The sequence below is a fragment of the Heloderma suspectum genome, chromosome 1 (genome assembly GCF_057233095.1).
Source record: "Heloderma suspectum isolate Gila_16-S chromosome 1, 16-S_ref, whole genome shotgun sequence".
NCBI lineage: Eukaryota > Metazoa > Chordata > Lepidosauria > Squamata > Helodermatidae > Heloderma > Heloderma suspectum.
This window is the reverse complement of record NC_139458.1, coordinates 64054445-64075573: the sequence shown is the minus strand read 5'-3', so window position 1 is coordinate 64075573 and position 21129 is coordinate 64054445. Positions and strand designations below refer to the sequence as shown.

General features: G+C 39.1%; 1 protein-coding gene and 1 long non-coding RNA gene across 7 annotated transcripts in view; one reads left to right on the top strand and one right to left on the bottom strand.

Annotated features, from left to right (window-relative positions):
* LOC146357293 (uncharacterized) overlaps positions 1–21129 on the top strand; it is a 534301-nt gene that overhangs the window by 73763 nt on the left and 439409 nt on the right. For 3 of the 6 annotated variants that reach the window (XR_014789209.1, XR_014789207.1, XR_014789208.1), the window contains exons 4-6: positions 2104–2351; positions 12487–12618; positions 12863–12974. This is a non-coding gene — a long non-coding RNA (uncharacterized LOC146357293). Of the gene's footprint in view, positions 1–2103; positions 2352–3948; positions 12330–12486; positions 12619–12862; positions 12975–21129 lie in introns of those variants that run through there. The other 3 variants (XR_014789210.1, XR_014789212.1, XR_014789215.1) reach the window with 2 other exon arrangements.
* The window catches only part of CDIN1 (CDAN1 interacting nuclease 1), a 186995-nt gene continuing 166361 nt past the window's right edge, over positions 496–21129 (bottom strand). Inside the window, exon 11 of the mRNA XM_084844521.1 lies at positions 496–3582. Within this exon, the coding sequence (XP_084700647.1) occupies positions 3468–3582 (115 nt within the window). The 3' untranslated portion in view covers positions 496–3467. The remainder of the gene's footprint in view (positions 3583–21129) is intronic.

The window sequence follows — 21129 nt, the reverse complement described above, 5'->3', positions numbered from 1 at the left end:
CTTCATTTGTATTTTTAGGAAGAATGCTATTTTTTCAGAATAGCAGCAAGGTAATTAAGGCTGTAATCCTAAAATTCGCCTACCTGGAAGTAAGCCCCATTTAAACCAATGGGGCTTACTTATGAATAGACATGTACAGGATTCTGCTGTAACTCAGCCTTTGGCAACTGAGAATAAGCCCATGTCTCTTTGTTGATTAAGCAAGGGTTTTTTTTAACCTGCATTTTTGACTCATTGTGAACAAATGCAGCAATTTCTATGGCTTGAGGAAAGGCCTTTTTACAGTGTTTGTAAGAGCAGATGCTTGGTAAGTCTATATATGCCAGAATGAACATCATTCAGTTTTATGCACACTTCTGTTTTCTTGCTTGGCATAATTCATTAGCACACTCTGCAGAATACTCTCTCCATAAAACTGGATTTGGCTGTAATGTTAAGGTTCTAATGACTATAGCATTGTAAAAATGCAATAGTTTTTTCTTAACTCTTAGACTTGATGTTTATATTTGATAAAGGAAGAATAGACACAAATTATTATCTTGCAACACAGAACAGACATCAGCATATCAGTTTTAAACTACTAATGTTTAAGATAATTTTGGGCAAGCCTGTGGAATTAGAATTAGTACACTTCAACAAGTCTTTATGACTTGCTCCATGCTTTTTAAAAAATGGTTATTTAGAAATGAGCCTATATAAAGATAAAGTCAGAAAGTTTGATTGAAGATACCAATATAGGCTTCCAACCTGTTATGTTATAGAAGGGTGTAAATAACAATATACGAGCACCTCATTTTATTTATCTTTCCTGATCATAAATTTAATGTAAAATCCAAACAAAACAAAGATTAGATGAGGCTTGAGCAGGATTTTCAACATCTGTGCAAATAAATTTAATTTATTCCAAAGAGCGGGAGAGAGAGAAGAGTGCTAGACCATCTTATAAAGGCTGCTGTGGCAGATTATTTCGCACAACAGAATGCAGATGTACCACCTCAAGCAAATCCAGTTTTGCCCTTACAGCCTATTCCATTTATATAACCCACATCTTCAGTTTTGTACTGGAACAGTGCTGCTCTTGTACTGGAATAGTGCTGCTACTGTTTCATTTTTACCCTGTTCAAGGTTTGATACATGCCAGGCAATACTTAATATTACTTCACCCTTAATACTACTTCTCATTAATACCAGCAAGTTACCTGCTATGGATTTCGCGTGCCATCTTTTATGTGCAAGCAAACCTGTAAGCCTGTTGCATTATGCTGAACAGTGGAACATACATGAGCTACAGCTGCTTGAAATAAGTTCCTGCTGAAAGTTTAATCCGTAAAAAAACCCCTTCAAAACTGGGCTGAGTTGGAGGGCTGGGAGTGACTGGGTCTGGGTTGGGAGGAAGTGGAGAAGGGAGGGGTGTGTGTGTAGAGGATGACTGGGGTGCATGTTTGTGTGTCCGTAAGAGAATGGATGGGGCATGTGTGGGCTCCAAGTATGTGAGAGTTTGGGTAGATTGATACTGAAAGAAAGTTTGGGTCGTGGTGGACAGGAATGGGGTGTGTGACTTATGAGTTGAGCATGGACTGGGTAATGTATTTGTGGGAAATGGATGGGGATGATCAGTGTTTTTTGTGTTTTGGGGTTCAGATTCTACTTCTGCTTTCTACTTATTTGGGCACATTACTCAAATTTCAGCTTTGCCAGTTTGTCTTTTATGATGTTTTATGACTGGCCACGCCTAACGCAGCAGCCGTGTTGTAAATGGGCATGCCTGATGGCAGCCATTTTGTGACTTACCTACAACACTTTTTCAGGATGTAAACGTGCCCAGTGGGCCAAAATGGTTGGGAACCCTAGCTGAGCTTTGTACATGATATATTCCTGAGATATGAATGAAAGGCTTAATGGTCATGCTTACAAGCTTAAAAAACAATTCAGCTACAATAGGAAACTTAGACACCCCAAGCCCACTAGCCTCTTTGGGGTGTACATGTTTCTTATTGTAGCTGAATTATTTGCATTGCTTGTGAATATGACCAATAGGTTCTGCATTCGTATCTCTGGGTAATATTTCAGGTGTACAGCTCTGATTCTTAGTCATCTCCACAGCACATCCTGAATCTACCGACATTACAATCAACATCTAAGGCCTTCCTCCGAGTGCTACTTCCATGGGAGGTTTGGAAGGTGTCAACAAGGGAGAGGGCCTTTTCAGTGCCCCTCCCCCCTCGATTATGGAATGATCTCCCAATGAGGCCTGCCTGGCACCAATGCTATCAGCACCAGGTTAAGACTGTCTTCTACTCCCAGGCATTTAATGGCATATGATGGGGCATCTATGTCAGCTGTCTTACCAGGTATAGTATTTTACTGAAACTGTTTTTAGCTGTTTAAATTGGTTAATATTTTGTATACTGAAATTGTATGCTGTATTTTATTATCTTATTGTTATATTGTGGCTTGAATGCTTTTATATTTTATATTGTTTTATTTTATGCTTTTTGGTTTTAATTTTTGTGAACTTTGGCTTTTGGGTGGTATAGAAATAAAATAAATAAATAAACTGTCCAGAAAGCTTTGGCTGTTGGGCGGTATAGAAATTAATATTAGTAATAATAATATTGATGATGTCCAACAAAATCATTTGCTTTTATGTTGTTATTGAAAATATCTCCGTTAACAGAGATTGCCAGGATAAGATCCAAGCTCAAACGATGTTCCACTTTATTTCACTTTAAAAATAGACATTTCACTAAAATGTCTATTTACACCTAAATGTACAGAATAAACATTTCTGAGTTTTAATTTCAATATCTGACATACAAAACAAATAACAAATATCTCTACAATTATCTGTACCAATAATTAAAATTACACTAAAAGTGGCTTTGTGCCCCCAAAGCCAGGAAGTTCAGAGTTAAAACAATACATTGCTAGATAACATGCTTTTTTTTACCCTATATGAGCTGTACCAGCTTGGCACAATATGAGCATTAAGAATGGAGATTTAGCATTAACTAAGTTTATATGAGCTTGTTTTCTAACATTTAACAGAAAAAAGTTTGTGTGACACAAGGCATTTTTTTAAGGTGACTTCATAACAGGGAGGAAAACTGAAAGTCACACCTTTTAGCCTCCACATTTCTTCTTTTGTTCAAAGTGCAAGGAGAAGCCATGCGGAAGGAAGAAAGATTATGGCTATCTATAAACTGCTTGACAGAGACAGAAATGCTGATAATGTTTGGGCTGTGTCTGTATTTTTTGGCCGCTTGCATCAGCGGAGGGTTGAAGTAAAACAGAAACCCTTGATGTGTTTGTCTAAAGTAGTAGTAGGGTGATCCCAGGCAGTAAGAGTTCAACTGAAGTTCAGGGCAGATGTTGCCAGTAGTTTATATTGCAGGAAAGTAAAATTGTTTCCGGATTCGCCTTTTCCTCTAAATTTTCTTCCATCCTCATGGCTCAGCCATGTTGTCTCAAAGAGTAACTATGTCTGTAGGGAAGCAGTCTTTGAGCAAGATACCACGATTGCGATGACAATCCAACTCTTCGATAAATCCATACCAATAGATAACTAGTCCTGGACCAAACCTAAATTAAAAACAAAAGACCAGACATAAGCAATATATAAACATAATTGCACCTACAAGATGAGTAAATTAGCACGTGACATTATGAGCAATTCCTATTAACTTGGGATCGCAGGTAACACAAACTTAGAACAATGCTGTAGAGATGTTTAGGTGTTTAGGAGTCAGTCTCCATTTAAATGAAAGCCTGCTTTTAATCTTTTTGAATTGTTTTATCTAATTCTGTAAAAAGGGTCAGAACTGATTTCTGGGGTGCTTTTATTGCATAGTAATTAATAATAGGCTAGTAAGACTGGCTGCAACCATATGTAGTCACAGTATAATATTTAGAGAAGGCTTTATATTATTTTTCTTTCCATCTTTTCAGGTCTGACATTTCAGGATTAAAAAAGCGTGTGTGTGTGTGTGTGTGTGTTTGTGTGTTTGTGCAAAGAAGATGATGAAGAAGCGCTCACTATCTTATATATATAATTCAAAGTCAGGGGTTAGTTGGTCGTCCCTTTCTGACTGCTTTCCTGTTGACCGATTCTCATGAAACACACTTCATTGGAAAAGTCTTGATACACAGATTCCACGAATAAAAATGTTTTCCACTGTAATTCAAAGTTAAGGGTTTATTTATGTCTATAAAGCCAACTGTTTTTGTTAGATTTGCTTTTTCTCTGCAAACTGGGTTTGTGGGTAACCAACTGCTTGTTATTTGACATATAATCTGTGCAATGTGGGATTACACAAACTATCAAAGCCAAACATAGTTTACCACACATTTTTATTCTAAGAGTCTCCATGTTGTGCCTCAGGAATCCCTCAGATATTACTAAGACTGACTGATTCCCACTAGGCAATCTCAGGAAGTAGCCCATGGCCTATTTTACCCATCAGGAAGTTCAAACCCTCAGGCTGGGTTCATAAAGAAGTAATCACTATCAATCATTGTATACAGCGATATGTTTTGCACATCAGTTTCACGTTTTTCCTACTGAGAGCACTTAATTAAAGGGAAGCAGTACTTTTGGTGTAGTGTTGCAAGAATTTTACAGTGAAATCATAAATTATGAATGCTAGGTTAGTAAAAGGATGTCTAAAAACAGAACAGCCTTCTATGGTCTAATGTTACGGCAGACTGTACAACACAGGGCCAAAAAGCTCTTTCTTTCTGTGATTTATTGTATGGTATAGTGGACTTGCCAAAAACAACAGTACAGGATGAGCTGTTAAGAGACCATATGTACAAGTTCAATGGAATGTCATGTAATGGTTTGCACACCAAGTTGTATTCAAACCAAAATGATAGCCAGCTTTTGTTAATGTTTTAATTATAATGGAAGTGTCTCAAGGGAGCCATAGTAATTTAAATGCCCACCAAACTGATAATGCAGAAATTCAAAACTGTGGGCGGTACCAGACTAACTTCATTAAAATGGCTCTTTTCCAACACAAAAGGGGAACAATGTTTCCACAGATGTCTAATGAATAATGAAAGATACCAAAAGGGACAAAACCTAGTAGACTTCCTTGACCATTTTGAGTGGACACAGTACATTTCCTATATTCGCTTAATTTTGTATGTGGATTTATAGCTATTACCATCTAATGTTTTCAGCAGCAATTCCTGTGCATACCTTAGACGTTACATCTTTCATTCTAAAACCTCAGGTGTCTTAGAATGGCAAGTGTTATATAAAGACTTCTGTTGTAGATTTAGCTGTGCTAAATAATGCTTTCTAAATGTTCATTGGCAGTAAGGCCAGATAATAGTTGTCGTCAATCACTTTCTGCTAGGTAGAAGTCAAAAGTGCCTTCCCCTCCATTTGTACTTTGAATGGGTTGCCACTGAGATTGTGTTGGAGCATAACAAAATAGAGATTCCTGCTAGTGTACTTAAGTTGGGCCATAGATCTGACTCTACTCATCCAGAAGAAATACATGAGTATGCATTTATTATTATTGTTGTAGTTATATCCAGCCTTTTTTCCTCTTGCAAGGAACCCAAGGTGGCTTACATGGTCCTCCTCTCCATTTTATCCCCACAACAACCCTATGAGGTAGGCTAGGCTGAGAATCAGTGACTAGCCCAAAGTCACCCAGTGAGCTTCCTGGGCCAAGAGGGGACTAGAACCTGGATCTCCTGAGTTCCAGTCCAACACTCTAACCACTACACCACACTGGCTATGGATGTAAAAGTTAATACAGTCCTGGCTTTTAAAAACAAACAAAAACAAATGAATTATGTTTGAACTAGTCACATAATTGTATGAATTGCCATGAATCATACAAGGTCACTATTTTCTTTGAAGAACAACACGGGACACAATCCATCCCAGCCTGGAACAGGAGTAATGTACAGCCCAGGGCCCTGGGGAAGAGAGGTATATTATATGAGGCTGGCTGTATGGGAGGTGCACAGGGGGCTCCCATTCTGCAGAGGGGGTGGGAGAGAAGAGATCCACTGAGCCCACTTTTAACCCCTTTACATGGGTACAGCTGCATTCAGGGGTGGTGATAGTGGTGTGTGTGCATGTATTGTGCCTATACTGTATGAATACATTCTTATATAGATCTCTCAGAAACTACAGTATTTCACTACAGAATTTGCACACTCCAATGCATTTCTGTTGGTGGAGAATACATTTTTAAAATTAATATACTTCTGAACCTATTCAGCTTTAACTTAACTTTCAGTAGTTCCTCAAATGATGCAATTGGAGGAGGGGGGGGGGTTTAGCCATTGGCTGGCTCAGGATGCCAATTTTGATGTATTTTATCAAAGTTTATTAAAGAACAAGTTCTGATTGGCCTGATTCAGACATACTGAACAAACATGATTTGTTGTAAGGAAATCTACTGCATGAACCTCAAGCTGGTATGCTCCCCCCATACTTCTTCCTCTTCTGTGCATGAGAGTAGAAAGCTTTCACTTTTGATCTAATCATAGTTCTTCTTATGAACTCTGGGAACTGTGGTTTGTTTTAACTGTGGTTAGTTAACAAACTAGGTTATTAAAATATGGTTTGATCCTGGTTTGTTTTAACTAACCACTTAGAATGCCCTGAGTTTGAGAGTAATGGGGAACTATGGTTGATTTGGAAAGTGAAATTTTTTGACCTTCTCCTGTTATGCTCAAAGGGGAAGGAGAGAAGTGTGTAAGCTAATGGCTGGTATAAGCTTGGTGTCGTAACTACAAACTGTGATTTGCCATTATGTCTGAACTGGGCCACTGAGTCAACTGGAAGTCTGTATTTTATCTGTCAATGACATTATTCCCTGAATGCTGGACAGGTTGTAGCTCTTCATAATAGTATTCTTCTAAAACGATGTCTCTATAAATCAAAAGTAGCATATGTGCAACACCAATACAATCCCTATTCTAATTCATTGTTCAAAAAGACTTAAGAGAAGTACTTAAAACCAAAATTAACTTGTTGGCACATTTAGCATTTGGCACTGACTATCAGGAACTCCTGCTGCTAAGCACTAATTTCTCTCTCATTAGCTCGCAGAGTCGGAAAATCACAAACAATGCCAGTAGTTAATTATTGCTGCCTTAATTTGAAAAGTCATTTAACCTTTTCCCCCCATTTTGTGTCAACGGGAAGCAGTAAAGAGGTCAAAGATAGAAGCAAGAACCACCCTTTTAAATTTGAGACCCACCACCATTTTTCATAGATGCATAGATGTGATATGTGAAGAATCCAACACCGGGCTCTAAATTATAGAGTAAGCGCAGAAACTTATTTATAGATTAATGATACTGTTTAACAAATTGGTGACTAACCTTTCTTTTGTGATCACTTTAAAGAAGTTAGGCATAGAGAGGCCAAGAGCTGAAAATGCTAGAACTATTGCTCACTGTGATAAAATAAGTGGGAATTGAATTCAATGTCAAGACAACAAACAGGCCCTGTCTGAAAAGAAATATACATCATAGGCTGCTCTGCTAGAGAGATGTTTTTGCTTTTGAAAGTCCAAGCCCTAATCAGTCAAGGAGGCAACAATATTGGAGTAGTAACACTCTTCAGCCCAGGTATTCTTTTATTATTAAATAGTCACAAATATCAGTCTTAGTTTATATAACATAACACTCTTTTAGGATTTTTAGTCATGTTTTTTGAAACTCCTCTGTCAGTGTAAAGAATGTACTACTTCCTCTTGTTCCAAACCCTACAAAATAAGATCATAGAATAGTAGAATAGTAGGGTTGGGAGGGGCCTACAAGGCCATCGAGTCCAACCCCCAATAATCCACACATGTGTCATAGAGGACATTATGTAAACATGCAAGAGTGCACATGTGTGCTACAGTATGAAAAAATAAAATAAAATTGTATTATCACATCAAGACTCATTCTGCAAGACTAAACTGTAGCCTAGTGTTACATGCATGCTCACGTTCTCCATGGTATGGCCATGAGATCAGAAGCATCTGCTTCCATTTCAACTAATCACAGTTTATGTGTGAATTGAGAACTGTGGCTAGTATTTACTGTAGTTTATTGAAACAACAAGATTAACCATGGTTTGAACTTGGTTTGTTTTAAAAGACCATAATTACCACTAATATAGTTTGTCCAGGTTTGGATATAACAACACAACACAGTTAGTTGAAAATGGAAGCAGACGCTTCTAATCTGCTCCTAGCAGCTACGTTTCCCACTCAATCCTGCTATTTTTAAATCCCAGTGAATCAACTCTTCTTCATTGGCCACCACAACGTATTTCATATTGCACACACACATGCCAACGCATACATGGTTGCAAATATGACAAATTGCAAATTCCACATTCTGCTGACTCTATATTCATGTATCATCTATATTCCTCATAATTTATAGGAAATTGTGGCTGAGACGTTATACTAATGGCATTAGATTTCTGCACTAAGGGCATCAGCTTTCTAGCCCCGACAATGATTTAACCAATTGTGTGAAGTGTGATACGGATTCTGCAGGCAAAAATGGAGACCCTAAGTGGCCTGGCAAGACCTTTGGGCTTTACATTTGATAGCAGTGGGCTCATGCTTAAATATGTATTTTAAAATATGTTCAGTACATGTTTGATATATGACTTCCAGCTGACCACAGCTCTCTGTAGAGCGTACCTTCAAAAAATTAAAAAGGTTTTCAGGCAAGTCACCATACCTCCATTTAGTCCCTTGGCTAAAAAGCAATATAGAACTATTTAAATAAATAAATATCTCATCCATAGTTAACCATTTGCTAAATAAGACCACTTTGTATAGGAAAATTCAGTGACAAAGAAAAAGAGTGTAATGCCCTCAGCACATAAGTATTAGATACTGTTAATAATCTTTGCATTTTCATGCCTTCCTTTGGAAGGAGTATAGGTAGGGCTACATTTTAACAGCTAAAACATGCTTCAGTACTTGCCCAAGAGAGGGCCAGATTTTCTGCAGGTGTAAAGCAGCTTTGTTCCATTGACTTATCTCTAGATATTCCCAATTACTCTAAAAACCTATGTTTTGTGCCTAATGTTTTATTTTTGTGAAACAGGCACTGATTTACTCTATTTAATATTTAAAATATTCTGTGTAGTTTTAAAAAAATATCAAGACTGGTCCAAAATACATAAATTTTTGCCACCATACCAGAGTGTATGGATATAAATAAACATAAGTTTTTTAGAGCCAACTCGTGATACTCTTACATTAAAAGGGGCATTTTCAAACTCAGGACATGGCTGAAAGGTGACTATTTTTCATAATCCTTTTGTAATCTTGTAGTCCATTTCCTAAACCAATCATAAAGCAGCCTATAACTCAAAAAGATGTTACCTTCAAGGCATCATACAGATTTATACTTTTTGGCCAGACTTGTCAAAATAAGGCAGGAGGCCAGCAGGGTAGAAGGGAGCCACTAGAATTTTTATACTTGGTAAAGGAAAATAGCTTGATATGAGTTCACCAGAAGCTGCACTTGGTATTTAAAGATTTTTTTAAAAAATCAAGCACAGTTCCCAGGGAGAAATGCAAGTTTAAGGGTTACATTACAGTGCAAATAAGCCAGTTAAAATATATTTGACTGGAGATCAAATAGTTTATGGATTTCAATGATTAGAGATCCAACTATTATAGAAGAAATCGAGCACACGGATGTCACTAGATACTGTCTGGGATCCAAAGAGCTACACAACTAGTTTTGCATGCCCAAGGAGATTTTGGACTTGTGTTTTTTGAATAATTCCTTATTTAGGCCACAAAGCAAATCAATTTTGATATGACATGTTTGTCTACTGTTCAAAACGTCAGAAATCTCACTGGTGTGCCCAAGCCCTTCTACATTTGCTGTCACCTGTATACATGGCAGGGAGCTGAAGCCAATCCTGGCTCCTTGGCATTTTCAAACATGTGTTTTCTTTGTGTAAGCGTGTACTTGCTTTTTGCATTCATTATATATATACATACATACATACATATTAAATATCTTCTGGAGAGACTTTTTTTAAGATAGCTGCCTTCAGAGACGTATTTGGTGGTGACTCGAGACAGTGCTTTTTCGGTGGCTGTTCCCAGGCTGTGGAGCTCCTTCTCAAGGAAGGCTAGGCTCACTCTCTCTCTGCTGTCCTTCCACCGGCAAGCAAAGACTGCTTTATTCAGGAAGGCCTTCAGCCTGTAAGTGGTCTGTTGGGTTGAGTGCTGTTTTAATTCCCTCCTTGTAATTGTTATGTTTTTATTGCATTGTTTTAATCAATTTTAAGTGTGCCTATATGTTGTGCCTTGAGTGTGCCAATTTTAAGTGTGTGCCTTGCCATTTTTTGGTAGGAAGGCAGGGTACAAATCAAATCAATAAACATTGTGTGTATCCCTAAAATTGGCTTTTTAATATTTAATATCTGCTGAAGACAGATATAATATTAAAAGGGCTCTACCCTTGAATCCGTTGGAGGAAGAGCAGTTTAGAAATAGGTAGGTAGGTAGGTAGATAGATAGATAGATAGATAGATAGATAGCATCAATAGATTTGTAGCAATGCGCTGGCCATATTTTGTCTGGCTTATACCATGTCACTGATTAAAACATTTTGAATCTATTAAAACCACCTATATTGGTGACTAGTGGAAATTTTTTAAGTAAATGATTTTCAAGCCACAAAGCTCTTCGTTATTGTCTAGTTTGACTTCACATCCTTCATCCTAACCTATTCTTGAAAGGCTGCATAAAAAAGCCCTCTATTGTCTAATTTCTCCAAGTTCCAAGCTACATATTATCACTGAGAAGAATTAGAAGCAAACATTTAGTTAAGCTTGTAACTGACTGACTTTAAAGGAATGCCAGGCTGCAAACTGCCAGGGTGACAGAAAACATGAGGCAAGCTATTGAATAAGGTTAAACTGAGGTCCGGGCTGCCAAAGTGCTGGTCAACTCATCTTGCCATTAGGTGATTAATAGTTGTTTATTTTTAGAGCTTGAACTAACAGGCCATCCTGAGGCCAGTGGAAGATGATATCTGAATATCTCTTGACTGCCTCGTGTGCCAGCAGAAACTTTCTTTCCTGCTGTTGATCTGGCTATTGTCTTTGCCAGAGCAGTAAGATATTCCAAACACAAAATCTCCCCCACTACATGTGTCATATTGTGTGTCACACATCCAAAGGTGATTCTGAGACAGAGTGGGTAGGCCTTAAATAATGAATTCTTTACTGGGAGCCAAGGCCAAAATGGTGTTTGCTACAAGCTCCCTTTCCTGAGGTCACCTCATCCTTTAGCCAGAGGAAGTATCCCCCTGCTGGTCCTGCATCTTAACGAGTCAGGGCACAATGTGTACTACATTAATGCCTCCTCCCTTTCCCCACCCAATATTCAACAGGTACTTGGAACTGCTTATATTGTTTCATAAGCATCTATTTAATCCATCTGAGTGAAATTATTTTTGTACTAAAAGATGACACTATAAAATACTAATTGCTTCAGAAACAGGCTAACACGTAGTGAACTTGATATTAAAATTTAGCAATAGCCCATCAAGATTACATTAGCATTCTGTGACATGCAGAAGACTCAAGAGCTAGGCAATGAGATAGAGCCTGTCATCAGAAAAAACACACACATCTAAGTATGAATTTCATGCAGATCAATTGTGGCAGCTATGACTTTCAGGCTGGAGTTCACCACCTTGGATATTTTTTTATGAGTTAGATTTCATAGTCAAAATCACAAGAAACACTTGAATTTCAAAGAAGTAAATGGTCCATGGGGTCACGAAGAGTTGGACACGACTTAATGACTGAATAACAACAATTTCAAAGAAGCAATACTTTGCTTTGTCTTTAAAACCTGTCCTATTACTTTTTAAAAAGCCAATGAAAACGGGACAAACTCTTTCCTTAAATCTGCATATGGTGTATATATTATGTGGATAAATAAGACTCCTGTTTCTAAGGCTGTCAGTCTTAGACTCTCCACCTGCTCTACTTTTACATTTACATTTTTAAAGCATATTTTAAAAGCATATCTAATAGATTAAGCATTATTTTTAACCAAGTTCAAAGGGAACGGGAAAAAAACCTTGCAGCTTTGCTCATGCTACCTGATTTCACTATGGCAACAGAGCAAAATGGTAAATTCAAGAGATTAAAAGAGCTATAATTCCAGTTGAAGGAGTAAAAAGTAAGAATTAAAATTCATTTCTAATTCCAGGTAATTTACACCACCTTAGAACTATTAGTTAATTTTAGGAACCGCAGTTTTCAAGGATGGAAACTCACAAGATATTATGAAGTTGATGGCGAAATTTCTGTTTGGTTAGGCTTTTTTTTTTTTTAGTACTTACTTGCTCTTGATTAACACACACATATTTAGTTGTGTGGGAATTTACAGAAATTCTTTAAAGAGGCTTTTGCTTTTAAATACTGTTCTTAAAAATACTTATCCTTTGTTTTTATTCGGTCAGTCGCTTCCGACTCTTCGTGACTTCATGGACCAGCCCACGCCAGAGCTTCCTGTCGGCTGTCGCCACCCCTAGCTCCCCCAAGGTCGAGTCCGTCACCTCCACTTATCCTTAGGAGACTTGAAAATCTTAGAGGTGATGGGTTTTTTGGATGCTTTTTTGATCACATAAAATTAAACCACTGAAACTTTCCATGGTTTCATGTGATTTACAAGTAACACTGCTTTAGCATGTCATCAGTCTTGGGGAAATTAGCTGATTGATCTTCTCTATGTTTAGGCTACACAGAATTCTATGGTATGGCTGAGCTAAAATAGAATTATGAAGTGTAAACCGTGGGATATATTTATTTATTATCTTTCCTTCTTTGGGTCAACAGGCTGTACAACAGGGATAGGCAACCTTGGGCAGTCCATGGGCCAGTTTCTCCCCTCTCAAACTCACTGCGGGCCACACTCCTGCCAACCACCTGCTGCATATCAGGAAAAAAGGTGAGGAAATTTAAAAAAACAAGCTAAATGTGTCCATTCTAAGTCTCCATAGCTGCCTTGGGGGCTTAGGTTGGCCAAATTTAGTTTGCTTCCAAATTTAGCTTGGAGCAAGCTAAATTTGTCCCATCTAAGCTTCTATACCATAATCGCAACTTCCCCTTCCCCTTTTTTTTAAATAGGCATGATAGGGGCTTGATGCAGCATGCAGGCTGCATGTTGCCCACCCTTCCTCTACAAGCTAGCAAATAAAAGCCAATTCTTAAAACACTATATAAAACAACTAATCCACACTACTAATAGAACAGTAAGCAGTTTGAGAAAACTGCCAACATGTATTTCCTATGCTTATGGACAAAAGAGGTTTTATGTGGTGAAACGCCTACGTACTTACTTGTATTTGCTAACTATATGCAAAAGAAATAGTGTTTGCATTCAGATGATACCCCAAACCATGACTGTGAACAAGTGCTCCCACCTCCCATCCTTTGCAGGTGCTTAATTCATTGCCTCCTGTTTCATTCAAATCATTATATCTTGTTGTTGTTGTTCAGTCATTCAGTCGTGTCCAACTCTTCGTGACCCCATGGACCATAGCACGCCAGGCCTTCCTGTCCTGTGCTCTCTCCTGGAGCATGCTCAAGTCCATATTCATTGTATCAGTGATGCTATCTAGCCATCTCATCCTCTGCTGTCCCCTTCTCCTTTTGCCTTCAGTCTTTCCCAGCATCAGGGTCTTTTCCAGAGAGTTTTCTCTTCGCGTTAGGTGGCCAAAATATTTGAGTTTCAGTATCTGTCCTTCCAGTGAGCACTCAGGGTTGATATCTAGTTATGTCCAAACCAGCAAATGACTGTTTAAGTGATTCAGCCAAACCAGGATTGCAAACCAGGATCAAACTACAATTTACAATCATAGTTTGAGGGGATTACTCAAACCATTGTTTTCTGCTGTGGACATAATGGCAAACTTTGGTTTGATTAAAACTGGAAGTAATTAATTAAGTCTTGTGTGAAGAAGGGAGGGGAGGACATGAGATTGTGTGAGCACAGTGTTCATTCATAACCTAAATGCAGCCAGTGTCTCCTAAAGCTTGTAAGCCAAACACAATCCTACAATCTGCTATACCTCCTGTCCTCCAGTAAAATGGGTTAGTACATTTTTTGTGGGGTTTTAGATTTTTCATACCGATCAGCAAGGCTTTCATAAGCAAATAAAGGGCTTTCCTAACAAAAGCATCTATTTTTCTTAATACTATGCTTGTATTAGACTCTGATTCATCATTCCGTCCACATGTAATGTCAAATTTCAATCTACCTTTAACAGTCTCTTTAAACAAATGCAGTTTTGCATTTCATGTACATGTGAAAAGGTTTTTCCCTGCCCTATCTGAAATGCACTGGTTCATATCAACCACTGATAAGGAAGTAATATGAACCACTGATATAATTCATTGTTTTAGCATGTCTCCAACATAACCCAAGGCTTCCAAAGCACATTGATAGCTCCTAAACTTCACATCAGGATCAATTATAGATGCAATACACTGGCTTATATATAGAGATAAACAACCATTAATCTGCCTTCTGATTTGTGTTAAAGACCACTTCTTTTTTTTAAAAAAAGTCAAATTAATTTCTGAGGGTTGAAAATTCAGTGGTGTTATTCCACTGACAGAACTGCTTCCATCTGTGAAACCGAGGGGGGGGGGATTCCCCCCCCCCACACACCCTGAAAATCATACACACACACCCAAGGACTGAGAAACCCCCTGGAATAGATTTGTGGGGAGCTCAGAGGGCTGCAGGAGGAAGGAAGTCCCATTGTACGTGTGGGATTTAACCTACTATGTACAAGCATCCATGAATTAAATAGTATCTCAAAGTGAAATCAACATGTCACATAAGCCAGTGGCAAAACTTCCACTGATATTAATGGTTTAGGATTTAATATTTTTACAGAGCTGTCTATATAAGGGTTGTTTCATATAATATATAGAATCAAACTCAAGTTTGCAACCAACTGTATACTCAACAGGAAGCTGCAGTTAATTCCAGTTCTCTGGGCAGTATCCAATGTTGTCCAAGTGCCAGCAGAACCCATCATTGTGCAATGGGGATTTAGTGCTTTGGATAGGAACTGGGAATGAACAGAAACAGTTGTTTCTGAAATGGGGCAGGTCAGTGAAGCTTGAATAAAGCTCCACTGGTGTGTCCTTATCTAGAAACGGGTGTTTCTGGTCATTTCAAGGCTTGCTTTATGAAGCACTAAATCCCTGTTGCACAAGTGGTGGGTCCTGTTTGTGCAATGGAATCGGTGAGAGTGCAGTGACCCTGTTGGATACTACTTTCTGACAAATGTACCTGTATGAAACATGTGCTTGCAAACACATTTGTTATAGTCACACATTTTCAATCATACATTTAATTTTTTTCAGGCATACAGCTGAAAAAAGTATTGTGTGAAAAGTTCCTCAGAAATTTAAACAAGTGGAGGAGAAATCCCTTCAGGATATACTCCACTACTCTGGACCAACTCTTATGAGGATAGCAGCTGCCATTAAATAAACAAACACTCATGTTAATAGGTTAAGTGTTCGTCTGTGCAGTTGATAAATGTGAAGCTAATATAATCAGTGGCAGTAAGAAACCATACAATTGGCTGCTGGCAGAGCTAATCAGAGCTTCTAGTTTTCACAAGAGTAAAGTTTCAGAAAGATGTCGACTCTAGACCTTTTAACCTAGATGAGACCGTGTACATGCCAGCCTTGCATTCTGGTAAACAGACTGGAACCCTGAGTGCAAATCAATAACATGTGCCGTTCACTAATAGAACACATGGCTTTAAAATTAAAGTGCAATGTGATCGAGTGCTTCAGGATATTTTAACAGTTAAAAGAGAATGTGGCCAGATAAAATGCTTAGGTCACATCTTTTATGTCCCCCCTGCAACTCCCCACTTAAAAACCTGGACAAATTCAATTGTATTGTATTTCTTTAAAATCTGCTGGAAAAACAAAAAGTTCAGTTAATTATTTCATGGTTGATTGATCTAGAGGAAATGAGGATGTTGTGTGTTTCTCTACAACATATGCCACCTATTAGATAAATAGGTTTTACTATATCCAATGAACTCCTTTCCCCTTAAAAAAGATTAATGGAAAAAATGACTTTGCAAATACAAGAATGTAATCAAAATAGTAAAAAGAGACACAGATCATTAATATTTCTAATATGCCATATATATGGGATATTATATAATATTCTATCCCCCCTCTCTCCACACACACATACACACACACTATATACATACACCCACATACATACATATATATATATACACACACACAAACACACACGCACACAATACACACACACACACACAGTATATGCTAAATGTTATTAACAGCAGAATCCTATACATATGTATTTAGAAGTCCCATCGAATTCAATGGGTCTTACTCTGAGGAAGTGTGACTAGGATTTCAGCCTTAACAACTCCCAAATTAACAAATTTTACATTGTTTTCTTAGCAATGTTTTAGGCCACTATTTGATTATAAAGTATGAACAACCCTAGCAAGAATTAGAATAAGGAAGCATATTCTGGCTTGAATCTAAAGAATTGTGAGTGGAAGGAGAACAATATAAACAATATAAACTGGAGTGCCACAATATATTGAGAGTTGCATTATAGTATGTTAAACATGGTGAATAAGGAAGATACAGGTTGTAGCATATAAATTCTAGTGGGCCTTTAAAAAGTCTCGAAAAGGGCTTGTGCAAATGGAAGAACTTATCTTGATGTGGGGTTACTTTCCTCATGTAATACTCTTCCATTAGTTTGGAAATTACTCTCGAGTGTAAGAGGTTTTCTGCTAGATTAAGGGCACAATTGGATCCAAACCATTATGCATTCTTATATTTAATTATTCTTTTGTTTTCAAGTATAAAGACATCTGTTTCTGAATACAAATAAAATAATTCATTTTTATTTAACAAATCAGATTCATTATAATATAATATGGCTGCTTCAATACCATCAGAAAAGGAATGATTGAATTAATACTATCTCCATGGCCTGTTCTAAAGAGCATGAGGGACCCAACATTCCTATATACACTTACCTGGGAATAAACCCCATTGGTGCGTGTATGTGTATGGGTTATTTCTTCTCTCCAGAGCTGCCACCACCTATGTAGGAACTGCTCCTTCACTGGGCAATCCTACCTATGGGATTTCTTATTTATAGCAAATGTTTACATTTCATGGTCTAAGGAATTCTCTGCCAGTATAACTCAGGGTTCCCCAAGGTGACACTTTTTCGTTGCCACCAATTCTGTTAAATTACTTTAAAACCTCCTAGTAGCTGGTATAGGAGGATTATGCGCAATTGTCTTACTTCTACACTGGATGCTTAAGAGCACCGATGCAGAGTGGGAGGAGCAGTGGAGGCAACTGTCGCTTCTGCCGCTCCACTTCCTCTGCATTTTTGCTGGGTAGGCTTTTGTGCCCGTCTAGCTGGGGTGCTTCAAAGGGGGAAGGAAGGCTTGGAAGGCCTCGGGATAGCTTGTATCCTGGCTTCTCCAGTCCTCTCCCTCCTCGCCCTCTGAAACACCACCTCTACCCCCTCTCTGAGGTCATTTTTCCAACCTTGGAGAGCCAGCCAGCACAGTTCTCTCCGTGCCAGCTGTAAGGGGTACTGGAAGGGGCCAGGGAGCACAGATTCCCGGTTCTTTGGTTGGAGCTTTGTCTCTGATCTTGGATCCAGGAATCCAAAGTATCCTATGGTCCCCCAGATGCTGCCTAGGGGCCACATAATTGCTCTCCCTGGCATGAGATGGGCACCAACACTTGAGACAAAATGAACTTTTAAACAAGTAATTTATTAAAGAGATATTTTGTACATAAGGCATTACTAATATTTACTTTGGGGTTTTCAAAAGACTGCTTAGTGACAATTCTTAAGGACTCAAAAGGCAATATTGCTATTACAAGCCCCTAATGACTTCTCTTACCTCAGGCCAAAATCCCTAAACCTCAGTCCCAGCCAAATGTACTTACAACCAGGTCCAGCTTCTGGATTCAGTGTTCCTCTGATACCAAAGCTCCTCCTGTTGCATTTCTGGCTGCTTAGCCAGTTTATCTGGGTTTTTACTGCCTGCTTGTTTAATCTTCTAGCAAGAACTTAGGGCGGCCTCCTGGCATAACACATCCACCTGCTCCTTACTCCTGATCTTCCACAGCCACATAAAGTTATCCTACAGAGAAGGAATAACACTATTCAGGCCTTAGCTATTCACTTTCTCCTCAGCTTTCTCTTAGTCCTTCTATATCACCACATACATCAACCAGCAATCCTTCTGCCTCTCAGACTCCCACACACTAACTTAACAGTCAACTCCTTCACTGACATTTCCCAACTGCTCCTTTCTACCTAGCTTGAATCCCCAGCCAATCAGAATGGAATTTACCTGATCCAGGCCCCATCTAATCAAAGCAACTGTCTCTCCCTTCCCCTTCAGAGCATCACTCAGCAACTGCTACACAGGCCTTTGGCAGTAACAAAATAAGGCCTCAGGCCTACTCAGATGAATTATTGCCTCACAGAGGCCACACAAAATAAACCATACATAACAACAGTTATATACAGTCTCCTCTACATTCCACTAGCTTCTTTATGTAGTATAGTGGACTGTAGCCTTAAAGCAGTATCCCTCTATCATGCCTGCTAGTTACAGGCTTTAAAGTTGGAAAACCCAAAATAAATATCCTTCCAGATATCATTGTGGGTGTGTGGGTGTGCCCATCACTCATTGTGACTGGAGCCAGAAGTGTACCCAAATTACAACCCTCCCAGTCCCTTTCGAAGTTCTGAGGCAGTAGGAAAGGGCTGCTGCACCTCCTACCTGACCCCCCACTGGTCTCTCCCCTTGCATCCTGTGGGGTACAACTTGCTTGCTAGAGGAGTCAGAGAAGAGGGTGGGCAGAAAGGGTGGGAGATGCAGCAATAACCTCAATATTTCTTACATTAAAATGTATTTATTTATTTAATGGATTTCTTAGCCACTTTTTAAGACTGCAGAAATCACAATTCAGTTGTGATTTCAGTTCAACAGACACTTCCAAAGAGTGTATGTTCTAGTTCTAGTTCAAGAAACGCTAAGCTTTGGTACAATTATGGGTCTACGTTTGGGTTTTGTTTGACTCCTTGAAACTACTTCTTCCTTGTTTTTGTTGATTAGTATATGTGGACAAATTTCCCTCCAGATATACAGTCAGGACCAGAAATATTGGAACAAGGATAACTGTTTTGGCAGTTGGCCTCTGTACACCACCACACTGAAGTTGAAAGGAAGCACACCCAGATGGGAGCGAAGTCAGGACTTTCAGCTGTAATGCAAGGGGTTTGACAAAAGTGGGGCACTAACCATTCAGGAAGGACAGCCAGTGGCATACACACATCCCCATCATTGGTGGCTCATAAGTAATGGAACGAATGGCTGACAAGCAGCTGCATGGCCAGGTGTGGCCTGTTTCCTGGGTACCCCATGGCCAATCAAGCAGATAAAAGGTGGTTCTGAGTGTTACATTTGCATTTGGTAGCTGTTCACTGGAACTCCCAACATGAGGTCCAAAGAGGTGTCCATGAGAGTGAAGGAGGCCATCATTAGTCAGAGGAAACAAAATAAACCCATCAGAGAGATAGCAAAAACATTGGGAGTGGCCAAATCAACAGTTTGGAACATCCTGAAAAAAGAAGGAATTAACTGGCAAGCTCAGCAACAGCAAAAGGCCTGGCAGACCATGGAAAGCAACTAAAGTGGATGACCAGAATGCTGCTCAGGGTGAAGAGGAACCCTTTCACAACATCTAGCCAGGTCAAGAACGCTCTTGCGGAGGTAGGCATGTAACTGTCAACATCTACAGTCAAGAGATGGCTTTATGAATGTAAATACATGGGCTTCACAGCAAGGTGCAAACCACTGGTAACACTAAAGAACCGAAAGGCCAGATTAGCCTTTGCCAGCAAACACCTAAAAAAGCCTGCCCAGTTCTGGAATAAGATTCTTTGGACTGATGAAACCAAGATTAACTTGTACCAGGATGATGGGAAGAGAAAAGTACGGAGAAGGAAAGGAACAGCTCATGATCCAAAGCATATCACATCATCTGTCAAACATGGTGCAGTGTTATGGCATGGGCATGTATGGCTGCCAACAGAACCAGGTCACTCGTGTTTATTGATGACCTGACTGCTGTTGAAAGCAGCAGGGTGAATTCTGAAGTGTATAGGGCTATACTTTCTGCTCAGATTCAGCCGAATGCTGCCAAACTGATAGGACGTCGCTTCATATTGCAGATGGATAATGACCCAAAACATACAGCCAAAGCTACCCAAGATTTTCTCAAGGCAAAGAAGTGGGATGTTCTTCAATGGCCAAGTCAGTCACCTGATCTCAACCCAATAGGGCATGCTTTTCCCTTACTGAAGACAAGACTGAAGGCAGAAAGACCCACAAACTAGCAGCAGCTGAAGGCAGCTGCAGTAAAGGCCTGGCAAAGCATCTCGAGGGAGGAAACTCAGCATTTGGTCATGTCCCTGGGTTCCAGACTTCAGGCAGTCATTGCCTGCAAAGGATTTTCATCCAGGTATTAAAGGCGATCCTTAAGTTTGAAATGATGTCGGTTTGTTCCATTACTTATGAGCCACCAATGATGGGGGTATGTGTATGCCACTGGCTGTACTTCCTGCATGGTTAGTGCCCCACTTCTGTCACACCCCTTGAATTACAGCTGAAAGTCCTGACTTCACTCCCATCTGGGTGTGTTTCCTTTCAACTTCAATGTGGTGGTGTGCAGAGGCCAACTGCCAAAACAGTTTTCCTTGTTCCAATATTTCTGTCCCTGAGTGTACATCAACTAAGACACCATTCATTTACTACTTGTAAAAAAAAAACCTTCCCAAAGCAAACAGTTGGTAGAGTTCTGACCTAATCTATGAAATATGAATCATCAGCTACCACAGAGAATACAAATTACTTTCTTAACATCACTATTAACACAATATTATGTTTTGCCAGTAAAAATCGCCCATCACAGTGAAAAAAAACTTTAATAAAGGAAGAACAAGAGAAAGTCCACAGGCATAGAGAAATTAA